Below are 25,712 nucleotides of genomic sequence, written 5' to 3'. Positions count from 1 at the left end.
AGAGCCCAAGAAAAAAAAAATGCGGTCAAGTGGAGGCAACGATGCATCAGGTTGTGTGAGCGCGTGCTCCACCCAGAAAAGTGTTGCCTAGCAACACAGGCATGTCTCATCGTTCTTCCACCCTTCTTTCTGCACATGCCTCTTTCTTTTGCGCTTCTTTCTGCAGCCATACTAGCTACGTGTGCGGTGAAATGTGACCGTCGTACGCATGGGGATGCCACACGGTTGCACTTTGCACTTTCCACATGGTGTCGTTTAAATGCGCTTGTGCTTTGACATAGTTCAGGTGTCAGCCTCGAGCGACACAATTGCAGTGTCCACGGCAAGAAATATGAAAAACAAAAAAGAAAGTAAGAAACATTGCGCTTTGGAGGCGAAATGGAGCTACCTTTTTGTTGGTATTTTTCTCGGCATCAGTGTCTGTTTTGTGTGTGTCACTCTTATTATACATTGCTTCAGTGGTGCGTGGTGGCAGAATTTATGGAAAATAGCAACAGTGTGTGCCAAGAGCCAATAGTAACGTTTTCGTGGATAGCCCATATGGTGACAACTTATGAACTGATGGGTTGATGGGCGGAATGGTTAATTTTGGGGCTTTCACTATAACGATCTTTCAGAGTAATAAACAATCTACCACAGTACCCTGAAGTTGGTTATATTGAGGTTTCACTGTATACCTGAGTCATCGAAGTTTCCAGAGTAATCTCTGGTGTCTGTGTGTCTTCCAGAAAGTACTACACAATTTGCATTGTGTATACAATCAGATTACACAAGCTTCAGTAACAACAGACAATGCATAGAACCATCTGTAACATTCCAGTACGTTCCAATCATGCAGGTGCATATTGTGCTGAGCGATAACTTTAAGTTGCTAGTGGGTGAAATGCAGTCCCCAAAAAAAGGATAAATGAGCACATGTGTCAGTGCCTCCCTCTTAAAAATCATCATCTCGATGCTACAAACACGAGTGCAAGAAACTAAAGCACATGCATTGAAGAGAAATAACAAACTAAGACCCCAGGTTAGTTACCATTGGTAGAAGGGCTTAAGGCGCACAACATAGACTATTTCAGGCTGTGAGCGGCGCCGCTGTGATTGCGAAATCCTGTCTAGCACGACCTCATAGTCCAGTGCACCAATACGTTGGATGATCTTGTAGGGTCCGAAATAGCGTTGTGAAAGCGTCTCACTAAGTCCGCGTCAGCGTATTGGGGTCCAAACCCAAACACGGTCGCTGGGCTGGTATTCGACAAAGCGTCGTCGAAGATTGTAGTGTCAGCTGTTGGCCCTCTGCTAGTTCTTGATCCGCTGGCGGGCGAGCTCTCAGGCTTCTCGGCGCACTGGAGATAGGTGGCAATGTTGAGGTTCTCTTCTTCGGTAATATGTGGCAGCATGGGGTCGAGAGTCATCATCGAGTTCCTGCCGTAAACCAGCTTGAACGGCGTGATCTGTGTTGTTTCTTGCACCACCATGTTGTAAGCGAAGGTTACGTTTGGCAGGATGGCATCCCATGTCTTCGTTAACATGTTGGTGAGTGTCTTGTTCAGACGTTCCGTTAGGCCATTCGTCTGCGGGTGGTAGGCAATGGTCCTTCGGTGACTTGTCTGGCTATACTGTAGTATGGCTTGAGTAAGCTCAGCTGTGAAAGCCATTCCTCTGTCAGTAATGAGGACTTCTGGCGTACCATGCTGTAGCAGGATGTTCTTGACGAAAAATTTCGCTACTTTCACTGCATGACCTTTAGGCAGGGCTTTCGTTCCGGTGTAGCGGATAAGGTAGTCAGTGGCCACGACAATCCACTTGTTTCCAGATGTTGACGTTGTAACAGGTCCCAACAAATCCATCCCGGTCTGCTGAAATGGTCAGCAAGGAGGCGCAATCAGCTGTAGTAAAGTTGCTAGCCTTGTCGGTGGTGTCTTGAGTCGCTGGCAGTTACGGCATGTCTTGACGTAATGGCTAACGTCGGCAGTCAGGCACGGCCAATAGTACTTATCTTGTATTCTTGCGGGCATATGGGAAAACCTGAGCTGCCCAGCTGTCTTATCGTCGTGCAGGGCGTGCAAGACTTCTGGCCGGAGTGCTGCTGGCACAACGAGAAGGTAGTTTGCGCGTACTGGGGAGAAGTTCTTTTTTCTTTACGAGGACGTCGTTTCACAAGCAAAATGAAGACAGTCCATGCCGAAATATCCTAGGGACAATGTCGATCTTGCCTTCTAAGTACTCCACAAGGGTTTGTAACTCTGGGTCTACTCGTTGCTGTTCGGCGAAGTCATCTGCACTTATTGTTTCCAGGAAGGCGTCATCATCCAGTTGTTTTGCAATGGTGGGTCAATAGGGGCGCGCAACAGGCAGTCCGCATCAGAATGCTTTTCCCGGACTTATACACCTCGGTGATGTCGAAATCCTGGAGTCTGAGACTCCATCAGGTTAGGTGACATGAAGGATCTTTTAAGTTTGCCAGCCAACACAAGGCATGGTGGTCACTTACCACTTTGAAGTGCCTGCCGGATGTGTAAGTTCGAAATTTCGCCGTAGCCCAAATGATCACAAGGCACTCTTTCTCCATCATAGAATAATTGGCTTCCGCTTTGGACAGTGACCGGCTAGCGTAAGCTATGATGCTTTCAACTCCGTCCTTCCTTTGAACTAGCATGGCACCGAGGCCTACGCTCCTTGCGGCTGTGTGGATTTCAGTCTCTGCATCTTCATCGAAATGTGAAAGCGCCGGTGGTGACTGCAGCCATTCTTTCAGCTCCTCAAATGCATCGTCCTGCCGTGTTTCCGATTTAAAGTCGATTTCAGCTTTCATGAGATGAGCTGATGGTTCCGCAATTCTTGAAAAGTCTTTTGCAAAGCGCCTGTAATATGTACACAGCCCAAGGAATCTACTCAGTGCCTTCTTGTCGACGGGCAGTGGGAACTTAGCAATGGCAGTTATCTTCTGTGGGTGAGGACGGGCTCCAGACTTACTGACGACGTGGCCTAGGAACAGAAGTTCTTTGTAAGTGAAACGGCACTTTTACAGCTTCAGGGTGAGTCCAGATGACTTGATCTCCTTTAGCATTGTCTGAAGCCGCCTCAGGTGGTGTTAGAAATTCGTGGCAAAGACTACAACGTCATCCAAGTAGACAAGACAAGTCGCCACTTCAGTTCTGCCAACACTGCGTCCATCATTCGTTGGAACGTTGCAGAGACAGAGCAAAGTCCGAATGGCATCACCTTGAACTCGAAGAGGCTGTCTGGCATAATAAATGCGGTCTTTTCTCAATCCCTATCGTCTACTTCAATTTGCCAATAACCAGTCTTGAAGTCCATCGACAAAAAGTACTTAGCATTGCAGAGTCGGTCTAATGCATCGTCTATCTGTGGGAGGAGGTATACATCCTTCTTGGTGATATTGTTCAAGCGGCAATAATCGACGCAGAAGCACAGACTTCCATCCTTCTTCTTCTTCGCTGAGACCACAGGAAACACCCATGGGCTTTTCAACGGCGGGATGCTGTCATCACACAGCATTTCTTCGACTTGTTGCCTTACAGCTTCTCATTTTCGCATTGACACTCTGTAACGGCTCTGGCATAGTAGTTGAGCAGATTCTTCAGTTATGATTATTCAGTTATTATGTGATGCTTTGCAACTGGTGTTTGCCGAATCTATGATGAGATCGAAAAGCAGTGTTTGTATCATCAGAGAAGACTTTTGAGCTGTTGTGGCTTACTCATAGGGAGCCTTGGATTTATTTTGAAGACTGGTTCAGGAACTATGGTTGTCAAGGTAGATGCGGCAGAATCGTAGAGGACTAACGCATTGCTGGTTTCCACAATTTCCTCGAGGTGCGCTATCTTCGTGCCCATGTTGACATGTTTGAACTCCTGGCTGAAGTTGGTCAGCATCACTTTCGCTTTTCCTCCATGCAGTCCAGTGATCCCTCTTGCAACGCAAATATGATGCCTCCTGCATCTGCAGGTGTTTCGGTGCCGATGGAAATGACAATGCTGGAGCGAGGTGGGATACTCACTTGATCTTCGAGCACACTCAAGGCGGGGCCACTGCGAAAGCTCTCCGGCAGTATAGCTTGACTTTCAGACAGCGTTATCGACTTCAGCTTTAGGTCAATGATTGCACTGTGTTGATTCAGGTAGTCCATGCCGAGAATGACATCGCGTGAACACTATTGGAGGATAACAAAGATAGCAGGGTAAGTCCGGTCATGAAAGGTAATTCTTGCCGTGCAGATTCTAGTCGGCATTATTAGGCGTCCTCCAGTGGTCCCAATTTGAGGGCCTTCCCGTGCAGTCTTAAAGGGACCCTGAAAAAATTTTGACGATTTTGTACAAACGTACCGAGTCATTAGGGCAGGTCCTTCTGATCATTAATTGATGCATCTAAGTGCTCCATGTAAAGCCTGTAATTTATTATAAGGTTTTAAAAATGTAAATCGCTACCAATCGCAGCACGCCACTCGGCTGAATATTCAGCCGCCCCTGACCATTTGATGTAAGTTGCCCTTATGACACTTTAGGGCGAGCTATCCGATTAGCTGCCCAGGGCACGTCAGTGATAATTTTTCCAACTTTATGGGGAACAAATGTTGTTTGTAATTGTTGGAATGTTAGTTCATTTGTTTCTATAAAAAGAAAGTAAGAGAAAAAGAATGCTCAAGCACAATTTCTCACTACACTTAAGCACTTCCGGCACAAAGCAAGTGTCGGCTGCTTGCATTACAACGTGCTCCGTGTCGACGAGAGCTCTGTTGTTAGTGTTAATCTCGATCTTTCTTTTTGCAAGCACCATGGTTCGTCCTTGTTACGTTGTGGGCAGCAATGTAGCGACTCGCAATATGTCAAGCTGCAACATTGCGTCCCTCTGCAAAACAGCAGACGAGTGGAATGGCTGCAGCACATCGGACTGTCACTATCTGTTCGGCGCCAGGATTTGTACGTTTGCGGCCGTCACTTTACGCCGGAGAATTAATACCACAATATTGTTTTGCGTGTCCGGTATTCAGGTAAACACAAGCGCTAGCAGACTGGGCCTGGCCGTTTCACCAGCGTGTACTAGAATAAAGTTGAGTGCAATAAGAGGGGCGGCGCATGCTTTGCAGTGAGGCACGCAACGACGAAAAATGCTGTGGCGGCACTGCTGTCGAAGTGGATTGGGCTACATCAAGGTCACGCTGTTGGAAACAGCTGTCAATACTTCTCCGAAGGGTCATTCGTACTACTTTGCGCACTGGTATATACGTCCAGACCGCTCAAACGGTGTTTATATTTGAATATTACATGTATTTACACCTTAGAAATAGATGCCTTTCTTTCTCTTCTTTATTTCATTTTCTTTTTTAATGCCGCTCGGTGATAGCTCGTGCATTGCAGCCGCAGTGTCGGCTTTCATTCTACTATGTTATTGTACGGTTCCCTTTAGAGAGCAAATATTTTTCTTGTTCTTCGAGCAGCATGTATCTCTTGTGTGTATTTTTGCACATATAGTTTTCCATAGGAAGGTCTTGCGAAAAAGCAAACGGAAAAACATATGTAAACTTCCTGCTTGCTGCTTCAAACAAAACATATCTGCCCCATCCGGTGCCCTGTACTCACATTTACAGGACAGGAAGTATTCTTAAAGAAAAAAAAGCTGCAGTGTAACATTCCATTCATGTTTCCGTCTTCTTCGCATAACAGAGTGCGGAGTAATTGGTGCAGGTTCTTTTGTTGTGGTTGGACCTCAGGTGGCAAAAACAGCTTTAGGTAGCCATTATATATGCTAATCTTTGGCACGTAAGCCGTGTGAAATTTGTTGTCCCACCCATGCTTACCAACAACAACAAAAAAAAGGAGAAAAAAACAAAGTGGTACGGTCGCCTAATTAGTGGCTACATAGTGTATATGGCCTTCCGTTGCTAAACTCGAGCTCACGAGTTCAAACCAGGTCACGCGAATTCAGTGGGAACGAAATGGAAAAGCACTCGTATACTTATGCTTAGGTGCATGGTAAAGAACTGCACGTGGTGACAACTGAACAGGGTGCCTCGTGATCACATCACCAGACGTAAAACACCAGAATTTGCTTAACTAAAAAAAAAGAAAGGTAGCCGCATCCTTTGGCATTTTTCTATGGTTGTAAACGAAGGAAATTATTCTCAAATCAGATTTCTGAGAAAGACACGTTACGCCCATATTATATTTCATATGTAAATGTAATGCCGTTCCCAACTGTACGTCCACTCAACTAAGCAGCTTCTGTATTATAAACGGCTGCTTTCAGTAATCCGGTGCATTATATAATAAGGAAAAAAAATTATGAAGATCCCATGCACTGTGGGAATCTATGTAAGTGAAGCTTTCTGTGCTGTTTGCTTTGATTGACAATAATTAGCAGTGATGTTGACAGTGAATGTTTAATTTTTTCAACATTTTGTCAACACGAGAGTGGTGAGTTGATGTTAAACGTTATTTTGCGTGCACCACTGCTTTTTGTCTGCGTAGTACACAAAACACAAAGGGAGAGGTGTTTGCTTGCGGCATTGTTGTGTGTCATATTTCATAACCTCTGAGAGGGTTGAGCATTGTCATTGCCTCACATGGCACGTCGCATCGTGGCAGAAGCATTAAACTTGAATTTTATTATGGGGCTGTACGTGTCAAAACCACAATTGGATTATGAGGCAGGCCGTAGTGAGGCATTCCAGATTAATTTTGGCACTGTGGTGTTCTTTAACGCGTCTCTAAATTAAAGTGCACGTCGTTTTTTATTTCGCCCCAGTCAAAACGGGGCTGCCTCGGTCAAATCCGCGACCTCGAGCAATGCCTAGCCACAAAGCTATCATGGTGGGCACAGAAGTGTTGATTAGACGTGCGACCACTTCTGTTGTGTCGCCTAGACCCTGCAGTGCGCTTTAATTAATGTGCCTCTGCTTCTACACACCCTGCGTAATTTGTCCGCTAGACATATTTGCATGGTTTTATTTTTCAGAAATAGCAGAAACGCACCATAACGTACCTTGAACTTAAGTTTATCCAGCGTTTCCTTGCCTTCTCGCGTCGCCTTTCCCTTATCTCCCCTCCGCCCCTTAAATTTGCATGGGAACTGCGAGCGAAGAGTGGCAAGGCTGTTATTCACTCGTTTCACGACTGCGTCGGTTCAACCCATTCTCTGCCTTCTCTCCCCCCTCCTCTCTTCCATTCTATCTAGCTTCCCTCTGGACTTGCACGTTGGTAGAAAGGTAAGCGCTTGCGGGGGATCACGGTTAATTACAGCTGTCAAGAGGCTAATATGGCGAGGAGCCGGGAGCTCCAGAGGGCATTGTGCACATTCGACGCAGTGTGGTCCAAACGAGTTCCTTGCGTCTCTTCCCTGCCACGCTCCTTCCATGTATATGCAAGTTCTGAACCACTCCCCAATGCAGTGTGCAGACAGCAGCAACAGGAGCAGTGGGGCAGGTGAAGAAAAAGGCAAAGAAAGCTTCGCTTTAATAATGAAGTAATTAAAGGAATGGCATGCCTCACGTACATGTAGAGGTACTTGTAGATCTGCTGTGTTCGTTAAAGAAGATAAGTGTGGTACCACATTGAATTTTAATGGGTTGCAGACATTCTGAGACTGTCAAAAAAAAAAAATGTTTCCTTGCATGAATCAAGTTAGCAGGTTTACAGCCTGCCCCAAGACGGGGCGTTTATATTGAATGACAGGTAGGAACTTGTTCAGAAGAACCGATTAGCACCCATGCGTTAATTCTCTCGGGAACTGGTACGCCTCTTTGTAACAGCCACGATTCTCCAGCAGCACAATCATTCGGAATAAGAGTCCTCACTTGCATTTACCCCTCACCTTTGAGACTTCAAAAGTGCTGTTATGCGTTACATTCGAACAGAAACGGCCATTCAATATTTTTTAATAGTGACTTTTGAAGTCGAATACTATATGAATAGCAAATACCATTCGTTTATACTATATGTTTCTACTTCATTTCACCTGCTGGCACGTTGTAGGAGAACGCCAGACAAGCCGCAGAGATTACATTGGTGAAGACTTCCCGGTCTCCTCGACTCAGTCTGAGTATATAGGCTGTATCTTTTCCCTAACGCTGTTGTTCATAATAAAGTCCAATAATTGCTTTGATCCCTTTTCTCGGAAAGTCAATTGGTTCACCTGGAGCTGGGTCAGCTTTTAAAACAAACATGCTTATTTCAGTCGGTTGTTTTCACTTTTTCAGTCAGCGCATTTAGAATATTTGATAATTTTCTCTTACATATATGTCGTGGATATACATGTCTATGTACTCTTAGATTTACGTAGACGTGCATTGGTCATCTGCATCTCCTTGCGCCTAGCAGTTAATAAACCTAGTTTATTTCACTATAGTATTATTTTCTGTGATAATGTCGCTGATCAATATTCCACCAACAAGAAGCGCGTATAAAATGACAGAATATCAATAAATTTTCTAATGTAGCTTCATGTTGCAGATAGGCAGTTTCTGTGGCAAAAATTACATGTTACTTTTAGAAAACAATGTTAAAAATATCAGTTCATCTGGCTAAAACTACAATTCATACCAGCCGACAAGAGTCTTCTTTACACCAGAGCAAGTAAAACCATAAAAGATTTTACTGCACAGACTTTCTGCGAGAAAAACTGGGCATCCGCCAGTGTCCGCGCAATGAACACGCGCTTAGTAGTAGACGACACACTTGAAAACGACAGCAAAATTGTAGACCTCATGTATTATAACCCATGCCTCAAATATGTATACGTAGCAAAAAGGTGTCAACATAAATTTGTAGTTGAAATAAAGCATCATTATAAGAATGTACCTGCACAATCTGTCACCCGCAGTCAAATTATCTTGAATATGCCACCAAGTGTGTCTCCGCTCTAATCCAGTTCGCTCGCAGTGCCTTCACACAATTTTTCCACACGCGGCGCCTTAGCAGAAGAGTGCCGTTCGGCCCACTCGACCACTATCTAGTACACGCTAGTTTCACCATGCCGTTTTACGGGATGAGCAGAGGCGCGCGCAAACATGAATTGTCTGCATGGTGGCTGCATGAAACAACCAAACACAGCAACAGTACCGAAGTGTACTACTCTACTTTGCAGCTGGTGTAAATTTTCCGCAGGAGTGTAATCGGGAATATGTTTTTGTAAATGTTCAAAATGTTTTACAGTTGGTTAGAGCAGTATTAGCTCTGTATTTGGCTGATTAAACTCTGCACCACCAGGTGGCTGGACCGTGCATACCGATCAGGCCGCTCGCGTACGTCTATGCTAAAGCTCCTTCATCAGCTTGAGTTTCTTCCACCCATCCATCAAAATGCCCAGCTCACCTATGGTTACCGGAATAGCAGACACGCTCGGCGCTGCGACAGAATGCTCGCAACGCACGCTGCTTCTCATGTGCAGCAGCCACACGCCCGTAGCTTTCCCTTCATTGCCACAGAAAGTTGTCCACGAGTATAGGAATGGACACTCCAGTCGTGAGACTGTGTGTGGAACAAGGGCTGAGTTGGTGACTGCCGTTGCGGCAATTTAAGCATCATTTAAGCTTCATGTTTGCAAACTGGTGAAACTGTGGCCTGAAAGAACATGGGAAATTTTTCTTTCGTTGAAACTTTCACAGGCTTAGCGGAGCATTTCTCAGCAATCAGCGGCTATACTTGTTGGGGCTGAAGAACATGCACTTTCTCTGCAGGAGATGTCCATGAAAATGGTTGGCATTGCTGCAATGCATGGAATAGTGCTCAGTAGAGCGAGGTAGAATGGGACGGACACCGATTATGCTTAGTTGGTGACATGAACATTGAGGTAATAGAGCCGTAGCTGGTGGATGGCTCAGTCTGTGCACGACAGAAATAGCACACATGGGCTGCCGCAGCACTGTCAGTAGGGTGTTGCAGTCTTGTGCACCGGCTGCAACGTCAGACACGTGTGAGACGCACTGGTGCACCAGTGGGTATTGATGGAGAGGTGGCAGGTCGGATGAATTTTAGTTGGCACATCAGCAGGCACTGTAGGTGATGTGCCACAAAGAAGTGTGTGACCAGGCAAAGAATAAAAGTTGTGTGAGGTGGAGGACCACAGGTGGAAGCCGAAGGTAGTTTAAGTGGTGAGGAGTGATTGCCGTTAGAGGAGGACTCAATGCCGCTAGCTCTGGCAGACAAATGCACATCGAATTTCATGGCAGCAAGCATGTGACAAGGCACTGCCCTTTCAGGCTGGGCTAGCACAAAGTTCTGTAGCGTGTCATAAGCGTCATGACACAGATCAGGAGGAGGAATAGCTACTGTACTATGATGTGGTACCAATCCTTTTTCGACGTGATGTCATGGGAGTAGAATCCTGCCACCAGCCTGAGGAGCCAGATGATCGGGCTTCCATGCCAGAACTCTGAGAACAGTGGTGGCTCAAGAATGCAGCTCACCACTGTCTTCAGGCAGGAGCACCACGCTGCCACCACTGTGGAGACAGTGAGGTCGCTTCTATGGCAGGGCTGCGAAAAGACGGTGGTGCCAATGTGGCAGCCTGAGTCAGCCTCTGTGTGTGCCTCAGGTGATGCCACATTGTGTTTCCTTCAGTTACACCGGGCTTATCTGTCCTTGTCTTTGTTGTAATTTCTTGAGATCATCACCACGGCCTTCTGTAGAGTAGTTTATGTCATCTTTGGCATCTCTGCTTTGAGGGTAGGATTGCTGCCTAGTGTAAAAGTGATGGATGTAAGACTATGCAGCACTTGATGCGTGTATCAACATATATTCTGCACCAGGGTGTCAAACTGGAATTTTTTCAGGTTTGGTTCGAGTTCAAGCCTTTTGGGTTTGGTTCCAGGTTTGGTTCCTGAGCACCATTCCGTTTCGGTTTGAATCGGTTCAAACAGGTTTAGAGAAAAAAAATAGCAGGAGTGTTATTTTGTTGTACTCTTTTATTGCTGTGTTTTCGTTTCTCTGTCGTGGTCGGTATAAATACAACTTCATAATGTAGGTTTCTTTTTGTAAATGTTGTGACTTGCCCAACTTAAAAATGTTTTCCATGGGAGGCCAACGATTACAACACTAACTGAAGTGAAATAAAACGTTTAAAGGGACACTTAAGGCTGCTTACATGTGTGAATGTGAATGCATTACTCTTTATGGCCTCAAGTCTATCTTTATTAATTTATTTTACTTCATTAACTTAATTTAATTTTCATAAACCCGCAGTTCCTTACCCCGCAGTTGTTTTCTTGAGGAAAACAACAACAACGGCTCTATGTAGCCGCCACGGTGCTGCCTTGTGCTCCACTCCTCTCGCCGACCAGTGATGGGCCGCACCTCGTCTCCAAATAATGCATCCTCACTGCAATCTTCTGGCAGGCAGGCATGTAGCCTCTTGGCCAGTGGGCAGCACCCTGGTGTCGCCCCTTCTGGCCGGCCGTTGACAGGCCGTTCTCCAAATCATGCATCCTCGCCTGAATCTTCAGGCAAGCAGGCAGCCTACTGGCAAGCGGGCAGCCTCTTTGGCAGGCAGGCAACTTCTCTGGGCAGCACAGGGCCTGCCTGTCCGCCATCTTTTTTGGTACCATCAAATGTCGCCACACACACACACACATTTTTGCTCAATGAGGCAAGTAATGCTTTCACATTGAAAAAAAAATTGGTTGGTCTGCTGTTGGCATAAACCTCTACCTGTCAAGCATGGCAGGTGACATTTGGAGAGAGTTCATTCTCCCCACCTTCCACCTGCTAACAGACCGGCTAGAAAGAAGGAATGGCTGTAAGGACTCAATGACTATAGGAAAACACCAGCGATAGCAACTTGCTAATGACACTTCAGCGACAGGTGACAGCGATTGGGTTCAAGTAAAGATAGTAGCTTAGTGAAGTCACAAGCAGTGGTAGTGGTTGCTGGTACTCCAAGGTTGCAGAATGGTAGGACAAAGGAAGAGAAGGTATTAAAGAATGCTATTGGATTTCCTTTGCATCAAACCAGTTGATCTCCCCGCATTTTTTTTTCTTTTCAGTTTAGTTGCTTCCTTCAGTCTTACCTCATATAGATACTTGTTTCAAAAACACTTAGATGAATACAAGATATGCATTAGGCAATTATTTATTGACTTCAGTGCGAGATGTCAATCTTACACTAGAAACAACATAAAAGTGCAATACATGCATAAAGAAAGACATTTTATAGCATTTAGGTTATCGTCACCTAAAAACTTTCCGGCTTTTTTGTGCACAACTAAATTTTCTGATCAGTGGAGAGGGATAGCACCGGAAAAGTTGCAAATGCCAAGAACCCCAAAAATATTGAGGTTGGCCCGACCCACTAATCCACCTTAACCGGCCCGCTAATTCCTCTAATCCAAATTAATCAACGCACCAATTCCACTTATTCACATTAGCTCACCCACTTATCTCACTAATTTGCCCCAGACTACCGGCTAATACGCATTAATCGAATTTAATCCATGCACCCCTAATTTTAGGGTTGAGCAGATTCAAGATGGGGGGGGGGGGGGGGGATATGGAAATGCTGTCGCATCTACTTTAAAAGTGAAGTTAAGAAGGCCCAAAATTTTTTTTAAATTCTTGTGCTCTCTTAGAGCAGTAAACAAAGGTCACAATGTCACTGCACAAGAAGTGCCGGTGAAGTAGAGGACTGCGAGTGTGTGTCTCACTGCTGTTTGTATATAACGGCTTATTCAACCAGAATAAGTGGAAGATATGGATTTATTTTTGATGGTGTCCCTGAAGGCCTTCACAATGCGGCGGGGACGCATTTGAATTAAGAACACATTGAAAATGTTACACAATATTAAACACCATGCACATAGAAATCACGAAAAGTAAGCCATCATATGTTGCCCCAGAATATACATTCTAACTTAATTTATTCTAAATGCAAAGGAAATTGGGGAGGATGGGCAGTATCTAACGCAAACTGATACTGGTATGTACGGACAACTTTACACTAAATTTAGGCTAATAATAGTTAGAGAACCTGATGGGTTGTGGAATTACAGACTGTGCATAATATTTGGTTGTGCGTTGGGGCGAGTGGTAAAAATGTTTTCAGACGAAAGTACAGCACCATAATAACAAACTAGAAATTACAGTTTTGAAGAGCCGCTAACGGTTTGGCTATGCTCCGGAATGAAGCAGCTAAGAAACCTGGGATATAAAAGCAAACGTTGCAATTCAGTATTGACACTCATGCTGCATTCTATCCATATTTAGCGATTTTAAAGCTCTTTTGGGGAGAATAAACTACCCTGTTTAGCCAAGTACAAGGGCTTTAACAAAATTTATTCACATGCTCACCAAGTGCTTTACCATTATCAGTTGTGCGCATTTTTTTTACTTCGAGTGAGCACATTTTATATCTTTCACATAAATTAATGGGCAATTCTTACAGTAAAAATTTTTTGCAGAATTTTATCGGATGTACGGCATAATTACCTTGTGGGTATCACCTTTTTTAATTTTATTCCATGCTGATTTTTTCAAGCTCTAGAACAATCTTCCAATGCATCTTTTCCCGCAACCACTCTTAGGTTAGAGTGCAGTGTTGGCTTGTACGATTTTCAATAAGCATGATGTGACACCTTTGCCACTTCCAAACACTTAATTATGTGCTCAGTCAATGCTGCAAATTTTCGTTTGGCAGAATAAAAAGAGCGAAGGAAGAGGATGTCATCAAGGGTTGTTGGATTCAACCTCGTTCAATGACTAGACAGGATGTACTTAAGCCCTGAAAATGCCCTCTCGACGCTAACTTGTGTGGCCGGCACCGCAAACGCCACTGTGGCATGTGAATACAGGTCTGGACGCCATGACTTTCCTTTCTCCCAACAGTCCAGTATATTTGAATCCTTGCTTATTCTAGGCACCCTCTCGAAGGATCGAGCAGGCGGTGTACTTCTTCGACTTTGAGTGAACTGTCGCTAGCTGGTTGCAGGCAGTCCTCTTTCCATAAGGCAGGCCTCAAGCTCAATCTCAGCTCGTAAGCTCCTAGAAGGAAATTCTGCTGCCGCTATTAATTGTATTCGATCGCCTCCGACAATCCCACGAAGCCGCCTCAATGTGGTCACCAGGTCCTGTTTTGCTCGGCACCTTTCCTCACTAGTCAACATTGCATGATAGCGAGGATCTAGATAAATAGCTGTGCAGAAAAAATCGCAGCCTAGCAACAACTTCTCGCACCTTTTCATGGCAATCGCCATGTTGTTGGCTATCCAGGTGGCCATTTTAGGAAACTCTAGGCGACATTTAAGCCATGTGCTATAAAAATCATCTGTCATGAGCTGCTCGCTTTGCAGTTCAACAGTGGCTTTCTCAGTGGGAGCCAGTGCAGCCACCGCGTTTTCGATGCCCTGCCAGTCTTCTTCTGTAAGAGAGAGCTCACCTTCGTGGCTAAAAAAGTCGTCGCAGAATTCTCGGAGTTCCAGCAGCCGTTTGAGCATGGCGCTTGTCGACATCCACCGTGTCAGACAGTCCAAAATTGGCTTCTTCAATTTTAGCTTATGTAGGAGGGACATCACCGCTGGTGCCCACATTTTTTTCAATATGTTGCGTGCTTTTATAACAATTCCTTCACTGCTGAACATTTAAGCGCATCATGCACTGCAAGTTGCAGTGTGGGAACGGCACACCTCATCCTTAAAGGAGTGGTTCATGATCTGAAAACGTGTTCTCCTTCCAACTCGTTCTCATCTGACTTTTCCCACTCTTCATCTTCGGACTGTAGCACGAGCCGCATGTCTTCGCCTTCAGATGCTGGATCTGCTAAAAGAGCAACTGCTCTAATCAAACTCGCTCCTTTGTCCGTCATTACACTGTACACTTGGTCCAGAGCTACACCATATTCAGAGAGCACACCAAGAACTTCACGCTTTAAGTATTCCACACTGTGCCGCTCAAAAAGTTCTTTCATAGCCAGTGTCTGCAGGCAGATCTCTGCCATCTTCAATAATTTGTACATTGATGCCAAGTATTGCTCGATCAAGGTTAGCACTGTCCATCTTTAGCAAAGCAAGATGATTTTGAAGTGACTGTGAAATCAGTTCTTGTTTTTAATTCTTGAGCCACTAGTAATCGAACACTCTTGGTGCTCAGTCATTCTTTTCTTAAGGCCCTGCATTATAGGGTCAATGATCTTTCAAAACCCGGAGTCATCAATCATGCAAAATGGTCGACCGTTCGTAGTGACCAATTCGGCGCAAGCATTCATGATGGCTTCTCCGGTTATGTTTACGCTCACGCCTGTGCTCGCCTGCAGTGCATGCAGGAGTTGTATCGCTTTATTTCCTTGCCCTTCTATAGTCGGAGAACCTGCACACTGCCAGACCCCAGTGAGGATTTGTTACACGACAGCTTCTCCAGGACTAATGCGTGGTATACTGCGCTGTGATGCAAATGCACGTGACGTTCAAGGTTAGCAGCATGCTGTCCCGATAACCTAGTATGACAGTCTGCAATCTGACATATAGATTGTCGTTTCTCAACATCAAACTGAAAATGCTTGCAGACTGGATGATGATTGAAGCGACCCATCTTCAGAAACAGCAGCGCCGGCTGCACACAAGAATAAAATACACAAATAGTTAGTCACTGTACGACGACCACCTTTGTAGAAACACTTGTGCCTAAGACCTCAAATATTATGTGTGCAAGCAACACCTCCTCTATTTTTTCAATGCCAGTGCAGTTGCTCACTCCCCAATGGGAGCCGTTAATGCGCCTTAGTTGCCGTGATGCCCAGATGGTACGACTGCTTGCATCAGTCTGAGCTCGCACCGCAGCCGTTCCGCTGGAGAAGCGGTGGATGTGTCTGTCATGTCTTCCTCTGACTTCCGTCGTGAGGTACCCAGATGGTACTCTCCCCCACGCTCGTAAAGCAGGCGCAAATGCTAGCCGATGGGGGAGAGTAGGAAAGGACAATAGGGGAGGGTGGTGAACGGTCAGATCGGCTGCATCGGGCTCCCATGGAGAAAAGTAGAGGAGGTGCTGGCGTGAGAAAAAAAAATTGTTTTGCGGGGTCTAAAATAGGTGCAAGGCATGAGCAGTGGATTCCGATTATGGGGCCTCACAGGCAGTGTTAAAACAATGTGTTCTGGTTGTTCTTTCTTTGCATCACAAAAAGAAAGATATTCGAGCAGGTGCTTTCATAACGTCTGTAGTTTCATTTCTTTTCTTGTCGTTATGGCTAAAGTCTGGGATGCAACAAGGTCTTCTAGCTCACTTAAAAATTGTGACATAGTGCAGTAGTGGAAAAGGAGAGTGCAAATGCTTACGAGGACCCTAGGACCCGAAAGGAAGTTAGTTGGAAGTAACACTTGAAGAAAGTGCTACTTGAAGCAAAGAGTGTGCGAAAAGTGACGACTAAAAGCAGAACTAGCTATCTTGCCTGATATCCTTCCCTCGCTCTTGACTCGTAAACATGCTTTGACAAAGAGTTATCGCTGATTCCATTGAGATCTTAAGAAACTGGTTCATTCAGTTAACAAGAAAGCCTGTTTGAACAATGCACTTCAATTTTCTTGCTGTAAACATGGAGGCAAATGCAGCTTCGCTCAGAAAATATCCAGATGGGGAGTGTGGGAAGGAGGGGTCTGCAATTATTACGAGGCTCATTTTCAACGTAAATATTAAAATTATAATGTAGAAGGGAAATAATTACCAAGGAAACCATTTCATTTACAATAATAATTAGCCATTAAAAGCCCCGCGAGGCGCGCATAAAAAATGCATTTAAAAACAAGTGATTCCGATTACAGAAATCGGTTCAATTGCCCAAGCATAACCCAATAAAGATCCAAAGGAATGCAAAAGGTGAGAATGTAATATACAGTGACATGTGTGCATCGTTGGTTCATTCACCCTTGAATGAACTGATTAAGTGAAGGCTCAGGTGCAACGGAGCATTCGGCAGCAGTCCTGAGGAGCGGACCGGCTCAGGTGGCGATTCGGCCTTCTTTTAATGCTGTAAAGTGCCGAAGGGGAGGGCACTCATGCACACTGGAAAAAGAAACAGTTCAATTCGCTTACGAAACAGCAGCATGAACACCTTACACTTCTGCGCTTCATGACCGCCATGTTGCAGCTGAGAAAAATTAACAGACAACTACTCTTGAGCTTCTGCTCTGGTTGGGGTGACTTCGCAGCAGAGAAGTGAGGCACAGCCAGAAGAAGCGGCACGTGTACCTACACTTCTATACTATAGGGGGTCATATTGGGAGCGAGAAAAGTGTAAGAATGCACAAAACAATCTCGAGACTTCAGCCTTAGTTAGGCGTGACTTTGAGCCCGGCAAAACAAAACTAAAGTACACGGCAAGTACACCTTCACTTGTAACTGGCCAGGGGTAATGTTTCCAACGGTGTCACCGTTTGTGCTCTAGTGGAGCACTCCCAGACATCCTTAGAGCCTGTCGGGGTAGCGATTCTGGTCTCTCAGGACATGCCCTCGACTTAGCCTGACAGGCTCAGCCAAAATTGAGCTGCCAAGTGACAAAGAGGGATGCTCGTTTGGTGCCCAGCATTCGCTGGTCACAAGCCAGAGAATGGTTCGGAGTCAAAGGTTCACAAACAAAAACAAGCTACTTACAGCAAAGAGGCGATACAGAGGAATTTCACCTAGCTCATAACAACATACACACAGTGTTTTCCAAAACAATGCAGTGCATGCAATACAACACTTCAGAGAGGCTACAATACACAGAGAGATCTTGCAACAATAGTGTAGTGCTACACGAGAGAGGCAAACATAAACAACACGATTTGCTCACCGTGCACTGTGTCAGTCCGACGTGCGGAGGGTCACGTGCGGAGGGTCATGTGGTCGTGCTCAGAACAGGCGCACGCTCCTGCAGTGGTATTGACCAAGTAGTCGAGGGGAAGCATTTCCTCAAAGTTTTAAAAGTTAGTACTTCGGCACGGGCTGGCCCACAGCGATAATCATCTTTCTTTTATACGGCACGCCACGTCTGTTCATCACTTCACGCGAAAGCAGTGGCGTACATACACATAGTATCCACTGTACATTACAGCATTCTCACTCTGCCGCCGGAGCACACATCGCTATTGGTCAGGCGCATAAACAAGTTCCAGAATGTTCGAGTCAGTTCTCTACAACGTGGCGCCGCCATCCGTGAGTAAAAGGGAAGATGGATCCACTCAACGCTGTTTAAAAGGCTACACACTCTCCGCGGGCTGCGAGTCGATTTCCCTCCGTCATTCTGGAGGCTTCTACGGCGCAAGCCAGTGTGTTTATTGGTCACATAGGCTTTTTTATATGTGCGCCAATTTCTTATGACAAGCGGGGCCAGTAAGAGGCTGATAACTTGCTAAAGATCAACTTGTTTATTACGACTTATGATGGTTCTATCAGGATGTGCAGAGCGTGGACTGAAGATGCTGCCGCATTATCTCTCGGCAGCGTCTCCCGTTTTTCTCAACAATGGTTCGAGCAAATAAAGTTCTCTCTTTACCAGACTGCTCTGCTCGAAATCTCCGTTCCCAGAACCGGTTCAGAACGGTTCCTTCAATTCGTTCAGGTTCGGGTTCTGTTCCGGCTCGGGGCAAAAATTCGGGTTCAGTTCTGGTTTTCGGTTTGGTTCCGGTTCGACACTCTGTAATTATCACTGCCATGTGTGCATCTTTAACTACTTGCAAACGTTGGCAGATGTCAAAGCACGGACCTACTTGAGGAGCGGCTCCTTCTGTACATAAACAGTTACTTTTGTGTCCTCGACAGAAATATTTCCTTAGGGAACTGTTCCTTTAGTTTATTGTCAAGGTAGAGGCTGATAGTTACACCCCATTCCCAGGCAAATAAAAAAAAATTCCCCAGATGGTTTTGCATGGTATAGAAAGCCTTCAGGTAAATTACTGGACTCAACATTTCACAAGCAGCCGACATCTTCATGTCGGTTGTGAATTCTAAAAGTGGAAATGAAAAAGAAGCTGACCTGAAATACAATAAGTACTTAAAATACTTTATTCAATAGACCATGAAAAATTCTGTTAGCAAGTTAACAAATAACAGACACAGCTACAGCACAGCAACCAAATGGGCTGCAGTTTTTTATACAGGCAAAACACTCGTACATATTTTTAAAAACACCATGCGTATATAATGGCTGCCTGCCCAGCAGCAAGCAGATAAGTGATCTAGTGAATGGGAGTGACCTGCAGCCCTCTTGCAAGTTCCTAGATATTGTGCACGAGATACCATGCACCAAATACAGTACAGTTCCATCTGTGCAGGTGAGTCTGGTAATTTTAGCAGTCATATTAACATTTCAACGACATTAATTATGCAAATGCACACAACACATGTAAATACTATTTTGGTGCTAGAATCGCAATGATGAACCAAAATCTTTCATCATGACTGCACCTGGGAGTGCTCATCACTAACGACAGAATAGATAGTTATCTACACCCCAACTATGCATTATCATACTGTATCTCCACAAATACACAAACTGCTTCAGTGGTAATTGTTCTATATTATCAGCATCGTGTGCTTAAGAACATCAGAGTGTCCGTTTTATTGTTTTTATGGTAAATGAAAAAATCTGATCACTACAACGGTGATCATGAATGTCTTAACGCAATTTTCTTTCCTGTCAGTAAAAACAGAGTGACACCAATCATTGAAATTCTTTTTTATGACAAGGGGCATTGTGCAGCACCTTCTCAGAAACTGGTGCCTTTGCTGTTTTATGGAATCAGTACGAGTGTGAATATTGAAAACTCTCGAATAGCAAATCAAATACTGTTCTATTCGATTTGCTCCTCGAATCGGTTAGTCACTATTTTATGATCCAAATATTTTTAAGACACTTTCCAAATACATTATGTCACCAACTGCGCATGATTACACATGAAATGAAAGCAAAAATGCCATAAATTTCATGCTATCCACATGGACTTAAAGTACTAGAGCACACTGTGTCACTCAGGCAGCTGGACTTTTCCAGCTTAACATGATCACTTGCACTAAAATGTTAAAGGAATCCTGAAATGATTTTGATGATTGTGTACAAGCATACTAGGTCAGTAGGGTAGGTCCTTCTGATCGTTAAGAGACAAATGTAAGCACTCCATGTAAAGCTTGTAATTTATTACAAGGTTTTAAAAATGTACATCACTACCGATCATAGCAGTGCTGCTTCCCTGAGTACTCAGCCGCTCCTTCCCACGATACCTAGCGAAGGTGAGTGGTGTCACTCGGGTAAGCAATCCGATTGGCTGCCCATGCAACCTCATCAAGAATGCTAGAAACATGTTGCTTCCATAAAGCTTATTTTTAATAGCATAACGAATGCCTGAAAATTTGCATGCCTTAAAAGAATAAACACACAAATGCAATAAATATATGTTTCTTCAAACCAACAACCCACTTCCAAGCCTGAGAATAGAGATTGTGTGCTACAGTTGTGGCGACGGCAGCCGACGGTATGGAAGGGTTCCTAATGACAATAGGTGCAGAAATGTTTTCTTTGCCAGCAGGAACATGAATGATACCAGTGCTGTATTATGCTCATCTTGCACTGCACGCTGTAGACGACATGAATGCTGCACGCCAATGTCAACATCTGACTCCTTGGTCAACACAGCAATCACACCCGCACTTTTGAAAAGGAAGGTGCTTTCAGTGGTAGCCTCAGGTTCCGCATTTGTCAAGGAGCCAAGTTTTGTGTATAATTTGCCTAGAATGGTAGCAGAAAAATATCCTAACAAGCCAAAATCAGGAAAGAAAAGAGTCGCAAAGGCAATTGAACATGCTTACAACCGCCAGAAAGCCACCACCTTGAGTTATACTTTAGTGCAGTGGTACCATCTCTGCCTTTCACTCTAAAAGTGTATTCCCAATGTTTGTTGTTTTAATAATTCCCCCTCCCCCTATTTTTTTTATATAGTAGAGGAAATGTTACAAATAGCCCATTTCACTACATTCACAATTTAGTAGCAGTGCTAGTCTAACTGCGGCAGCGCTTGTTTTTACCACTTACAGCTAAAAAAACCTTACCAGCAAGATATAGAGAGCATCGTAAACATAAGGATATATTTGCATGTTATGAGGTTAATGTCAAGCCAAAATAGCACCGTAAACAGCTACTTTGTAGTTTGTACATTGGATATATGCTCATAGCAATGCAGAGGACACCCGGCATGGTCCGCCTCCTTTGCTTCATGAATGTGAAGAAAGGGAACCAAGGGGGCCCGATTTTTATTAATCATATCATAAGAAGCCAGCAAACAAAGACTCCAAGGACAACACAGGGAAAATTACTTGTGCTTACTAAATGAATTAAAGAAATTATCAATTAATGGAAATGTATAAAAAAACATTGACCGCAGGTGGGAAACAATCCCACGTCCTTGCATTCCGCAAAGACGTGGATCATTATGATATACTTTGCTTCATGTAGCACAAGCCAGTGAACATATGAGAGTCGTGCCGCCATTCATCGCAAGTCTCCGTTCATCGTGCTAAGTTCGTCGAGAATATTTGCGCCTTGTAGTCGAGGCTTAACAAGAAAAACTGTGTAGGAGAGAGATGCGGGAACACACTTGGTTCAACTGGAAGTAGACAACACTTGTGCCACCGCTTGAAGAAGGTGGGACACAGCAATGGCCACACGGTGTGCCAGTTGAGCGGGCATGCTGTGGCCTGAGAGGAATGTGTCCCCACTCGTACCTGTTTTATTATAGCGCACTGACACAAAACTCTTACGAGAAGGCATTCTTTGAGAGGTACCCTCTAGTCCAGACATACATCAAAAGCCGTTTCAGGGACCCTTTAAGACACGGAATTCGGCAGTAGGTATTGTTTGGTACAAATATGTATAGATGTATCACTTGTGTCCTTTCATCAGATCAAGTCAGAATACATTCTATTGCAATATACTTTACACAATATGGGCACCATCTGCCGCAATTATTTGAACTAGAAAAAAAGAACTTTTTTTTTTTTTTCGCTGTCGGGGCCAAAGAGGAACACGCACGTCTGGTTTGGCTGCGAACATACACGCAGATATTAATTGGCCTCTAGGTTACCGTTACAAAATTTATATAATGCACGAAGGCTGTGAACTAAAGCTCTGAAGAGCCTTAGTTTGCAAACAATCTGCTTAGTTGTTACTTATGATCTCTTCATGCTTTTAATATAGCATGCTTTGTAATGTGCAATGTAACAACAAACTTTCTATAGTTGGGAATACCAGGATGTGAAAATATTTTATTGCGATAGCAACTATATGGACACTCCAAGCGCAGTTCTGCCATTGTCATTGCCGTCACCATGATGTACTGTATAAAGTTCAAACACGATAACATCTTTGCCGCGCGCCATACACTGTGTGTGCGAGTGAAAGCTTGTGAGGGTCAGCCTACGATTGCGGCTTGATCTCGCGCACGTGGGGGAGGAAGGCGAAAGTGCGCCCTCTTGTGTTGCGCACAAGGCACATAGGTGAGGTTCTTCTCCAGCGGCTGTGTGGACGCCGTATCTTGATCTGCAATGTGGGCAAAGTGCGCGGGCCTCATCTTCAAAGTGATGTGCAATGTGGCAAAGTGCACCTAGTGCTGGTAGCTTCGAATGCGATGTTTCCTTTCGTTGTTTTGTTCGCGTTGAAGCAAGAGACAGCAAGAAGGGCAACTAGCTCGCTGCTGCTGCTATGGTTCCTCACTACAGTGTTTTGACAGCGAGTTTCTGCTGTCATCGAGCGAGATGTGTTCATTTTTATCTGTGCGCGGATGACACTGTGCTTGTTAATTTAGTTAATGAGCGAATGTTTACAAGTTTATACGGCAAATAAAACTACTATCCTTACTTCATATAGCTGTCTACTAATTTGCTATCGCAATCGATGCTTCGCCTTTCGAGCGAAACTGCAACCTTTATATTAATGCTGAGAAGGTTTTATAGCTACCTGTTTGAAAATTATTCTATATTTAGTTTGCTTCTGGAACTATTCTATTCATATTCGACTCATTCTCAAGAACTGCTCATGAAACTTGATCATTCTTATGATTGGTTTCTTTTTCAAGAGAATTTGCTGGCTTTCATAAATCAACACATTAAGGTGTCGGAAATGAAAGATATACCTTGCATTCCATTCACACAAGAAAATATTTGAAAATGTTTGAGAAGACCAGGAAATCAAAAGAAAGGTCAAATTGTACGAATACTACCAATCAAAAGCACACATCTGTTTTTGAGTTCATATGTTCACCTGCTTTTGTAACAATGGGTTAATTAACGCTCTAAGATGTATGCTTCGTTTCCTTCTGTGCTGGCTTTAGCTTTCCCCAGAAGATTGAGGACGATTAGCAGACAATACGGTTGTCGTCTGCTCGTAATGTCCGCTCCTCTCGTCGTCTTGTCACTTGCCCAACCTTGGTGGCTGGTGTCTCGGGACTCGTTTACCGATATGAAAACATGTTCCAACCCCACTTCTGAAACTGTTTTGAGGACATTCTCAGTAGCCATTGGTCTTTTCCGTTGTTTTATGCTTACTTGTTTTATGTCACAAGTTGCCTTGTTGAATAAAGCCACCCTTCCGGTTCCTGCTTTAGGCGCGCGCTATGTGAACAGGCACACGCAGGTTTTGTTTTGCCATTTTTGTGCTACATGTGCATTTTACTTCTCCATACATCATCATCATCAGCCTGGTTACGCCCATTGCAGGGCAAAGGCCTCTCCCATACTTCTCCAACTACCCCAGTCATGTAGTAATTGTGGCCATGTTGTCCCTGCAAACTTCTTAATCTCATCCATCCACTTAACTTTCTGCCGCCCCCTGCTACGCTTTCCTTCCCTTGGAATCCAGTCCGTAACCCTTAATGACCATCAGTTATCTTCCCTCCTCATTACATGTCCTGCCCATGCCCGTTTCTTTTTCTTGATTTCAACTAAGATGTCATTAACTCGCGTTTGTTCCCTCACCCAATCTGCTCTTTTCTTATCCCTTAACATTACACCAATCATTCTTCTTTCCATAGCTCGTTGTGTCGTCCTCAACTTAAGTAGAACCCTTTTCGTAAGCCTCCAGGTTTTTGCCCTGTACGTGAGTACTGGTAAGACACAGCTGTTATACACTTTTCTCTTGAGGGATAATGGCAACCTGCTGTTCATGATCTGAGGATGCCTGCCAAACGCACCCCAGCCCATTCTTATTCTTCTGATTATTTCCGTCTCATGATCCGGATCCGCCGTCACTACCTGCCCTAAGTAGATGTATTCCCTTACCACTTCCAGTGCCTCGCTACCTATTGTAACCAGCTGTTCTCTTCCGAGACTTTTAAACATTACTTTAGTTTTCTGCAGAATAATTTTTAGACCCACCCTTCTGCTTTGCCTCTCCAGGTCAGTGAGCAAGCATTGCAGTTGGTCCCCTGAGTTACAAAGCAAGGCAATACCATCAGTGAATCGCAAGTTATTAAGATATTCTCCATTAAAGCTTATCCCCATTTTCTTCGCAATCCAGGTCTCTAAATACCTCCTGTAAACACGCTGTTAATAGCAACGGAGAGATCTTATCTCCCTGCCTGAGGCCTTTCTTTATTGGGATTTTGTTGCATTTTTTTTTTTATGGAGGACTACGGTGACTGTGGAGCCGCTATTGATATCTTTCAGTATTTTTACATACGGCTCGTCTACACCCTGATTCCGTAATGCCTGCATGACTGCTGAGGTTTCGACTGAATCAAACGCTTTCTCGTAATCAATGAAAGCTATATATAAGGGTTCGTTATATTTGGCACATTTCTATATCACCTGATTGATAGTGTGAATATGGTCTATTGTTGAGTAGCCTTTATGGAATCCTGCCTGGTCCTTTGCTTGACAGAAGTCTAAGGTGTTCCTGATTCCATTTTCAATTACCTTAGTAAATACTTCGTAGGCAACGGACAGTAAGCTGATCAGTCTATAATTTTTCAAGTTTTTGGAGTCCCCTTTCTTATGGATTAGGATTGTGTTAGCGTTCTTCCAAGATTCCGGTACGCTCGAGGTCATGAGGCATTGTGTATACAGGGTGGCCAGTTTTTCTAGAACAATCTGCCCACCATCCTTGAACAAATCTGCTGTTACCTGATCCTCCCCAGCTGCCTTCCCCCTTTGCATAGCTCCCAAGGCTCTCTTTACTTCTTCCGGCGTTACTTCCGGGATTTCAAATTCCTCTAGAATATTCTCTCTTCCATTATTGTCATGGGTGCCACTGGTACCATATAAATTTCTATACAACTCCTCAGCCACTTGAATGATCTCATCCATATTAGTAATGATATTGCCGGCTTTGTCTCTTAACGCATACATCTGATTCTTGCCTATTCCTAGTTTCTTCACTGTTTTTAGGCTTCCTCTGTTCCTGAGAGCATGTTCAATTCTATCCATATTATACTTCCTTATGTCAGCTGTCTTACGCTTGTTGATTAACTTGGAAAGTTCTGCCAGTTCTATTCTAGCTGTAGGATTAGAGGCTTTCATACATTGGCGTTTCTTGATCACATTTTTCGTCTCCTGCGATAGCTTACTGGTATCCTGTCTAACGGAGTTACCACCGACTTCTATTGCGCACTCCTTAATGATGCCCATAAGATTTTCGCTCATTGCTTCAACACTAAGGTCTTCTTCCTGAATTAAAGCCAGATACCTGTTCTGTAGCTTGATCCGGAATTCCTCTATTTTCCCTCTTACCGCTAACTAATTGATCGGCTTTTTGTGTAC

General features: G+C 44.3%; 1 protein-coding gene across 4 annotated transcripts in view; it reads left to right on the top strand.

The window, feature by feature from the left end:
• The window catches only part of Hr96 (Nuclear hormone receptor HR96), a 137,232-nt gene that overhangs the window by 17,135 nt on the left and 94,385 nt on the right, over positions 1-25,712 (top strand). For 2 of the 4 annotated variants that reach the window (XM_055061180.2, XM_055061181.2), the window contains one exon: positions 7,192-7,222. The exons of the other annotated variants lie outside the window; for them this stretch is intronic. In XM_055061180.2, the coding sequence (XP_054917155.1) occupies positions 7,192-7,222 (31 nt within the window). The remainder of the gene's footprint in view (positions 1-7,191; positions 7,223-25,712) is intronic. 4 annotated transcript variants of the gene reach the window in all.

This window comes from Dermacentor andersoni, chromosome 1, assembly GCF_023375885.2.
Source record: "Dermacentor andersoni chromosome 1, qqDerAnde1_hic_scaffold, whole genome shotgun sequence".
In the NCBI taxonomy this organism is placed as follows: Eukaryota; Metazoa; Arthropoda; class Arachnida; order Ixodida; family Ixodidae; genus Dermacentor; species Dermacentor andersoni.
The sequence above is the reverse complement of the archived record's forward strand: the minus strand, read 5'-3'. Positions and strand labels throughout refer to the sequence as shown.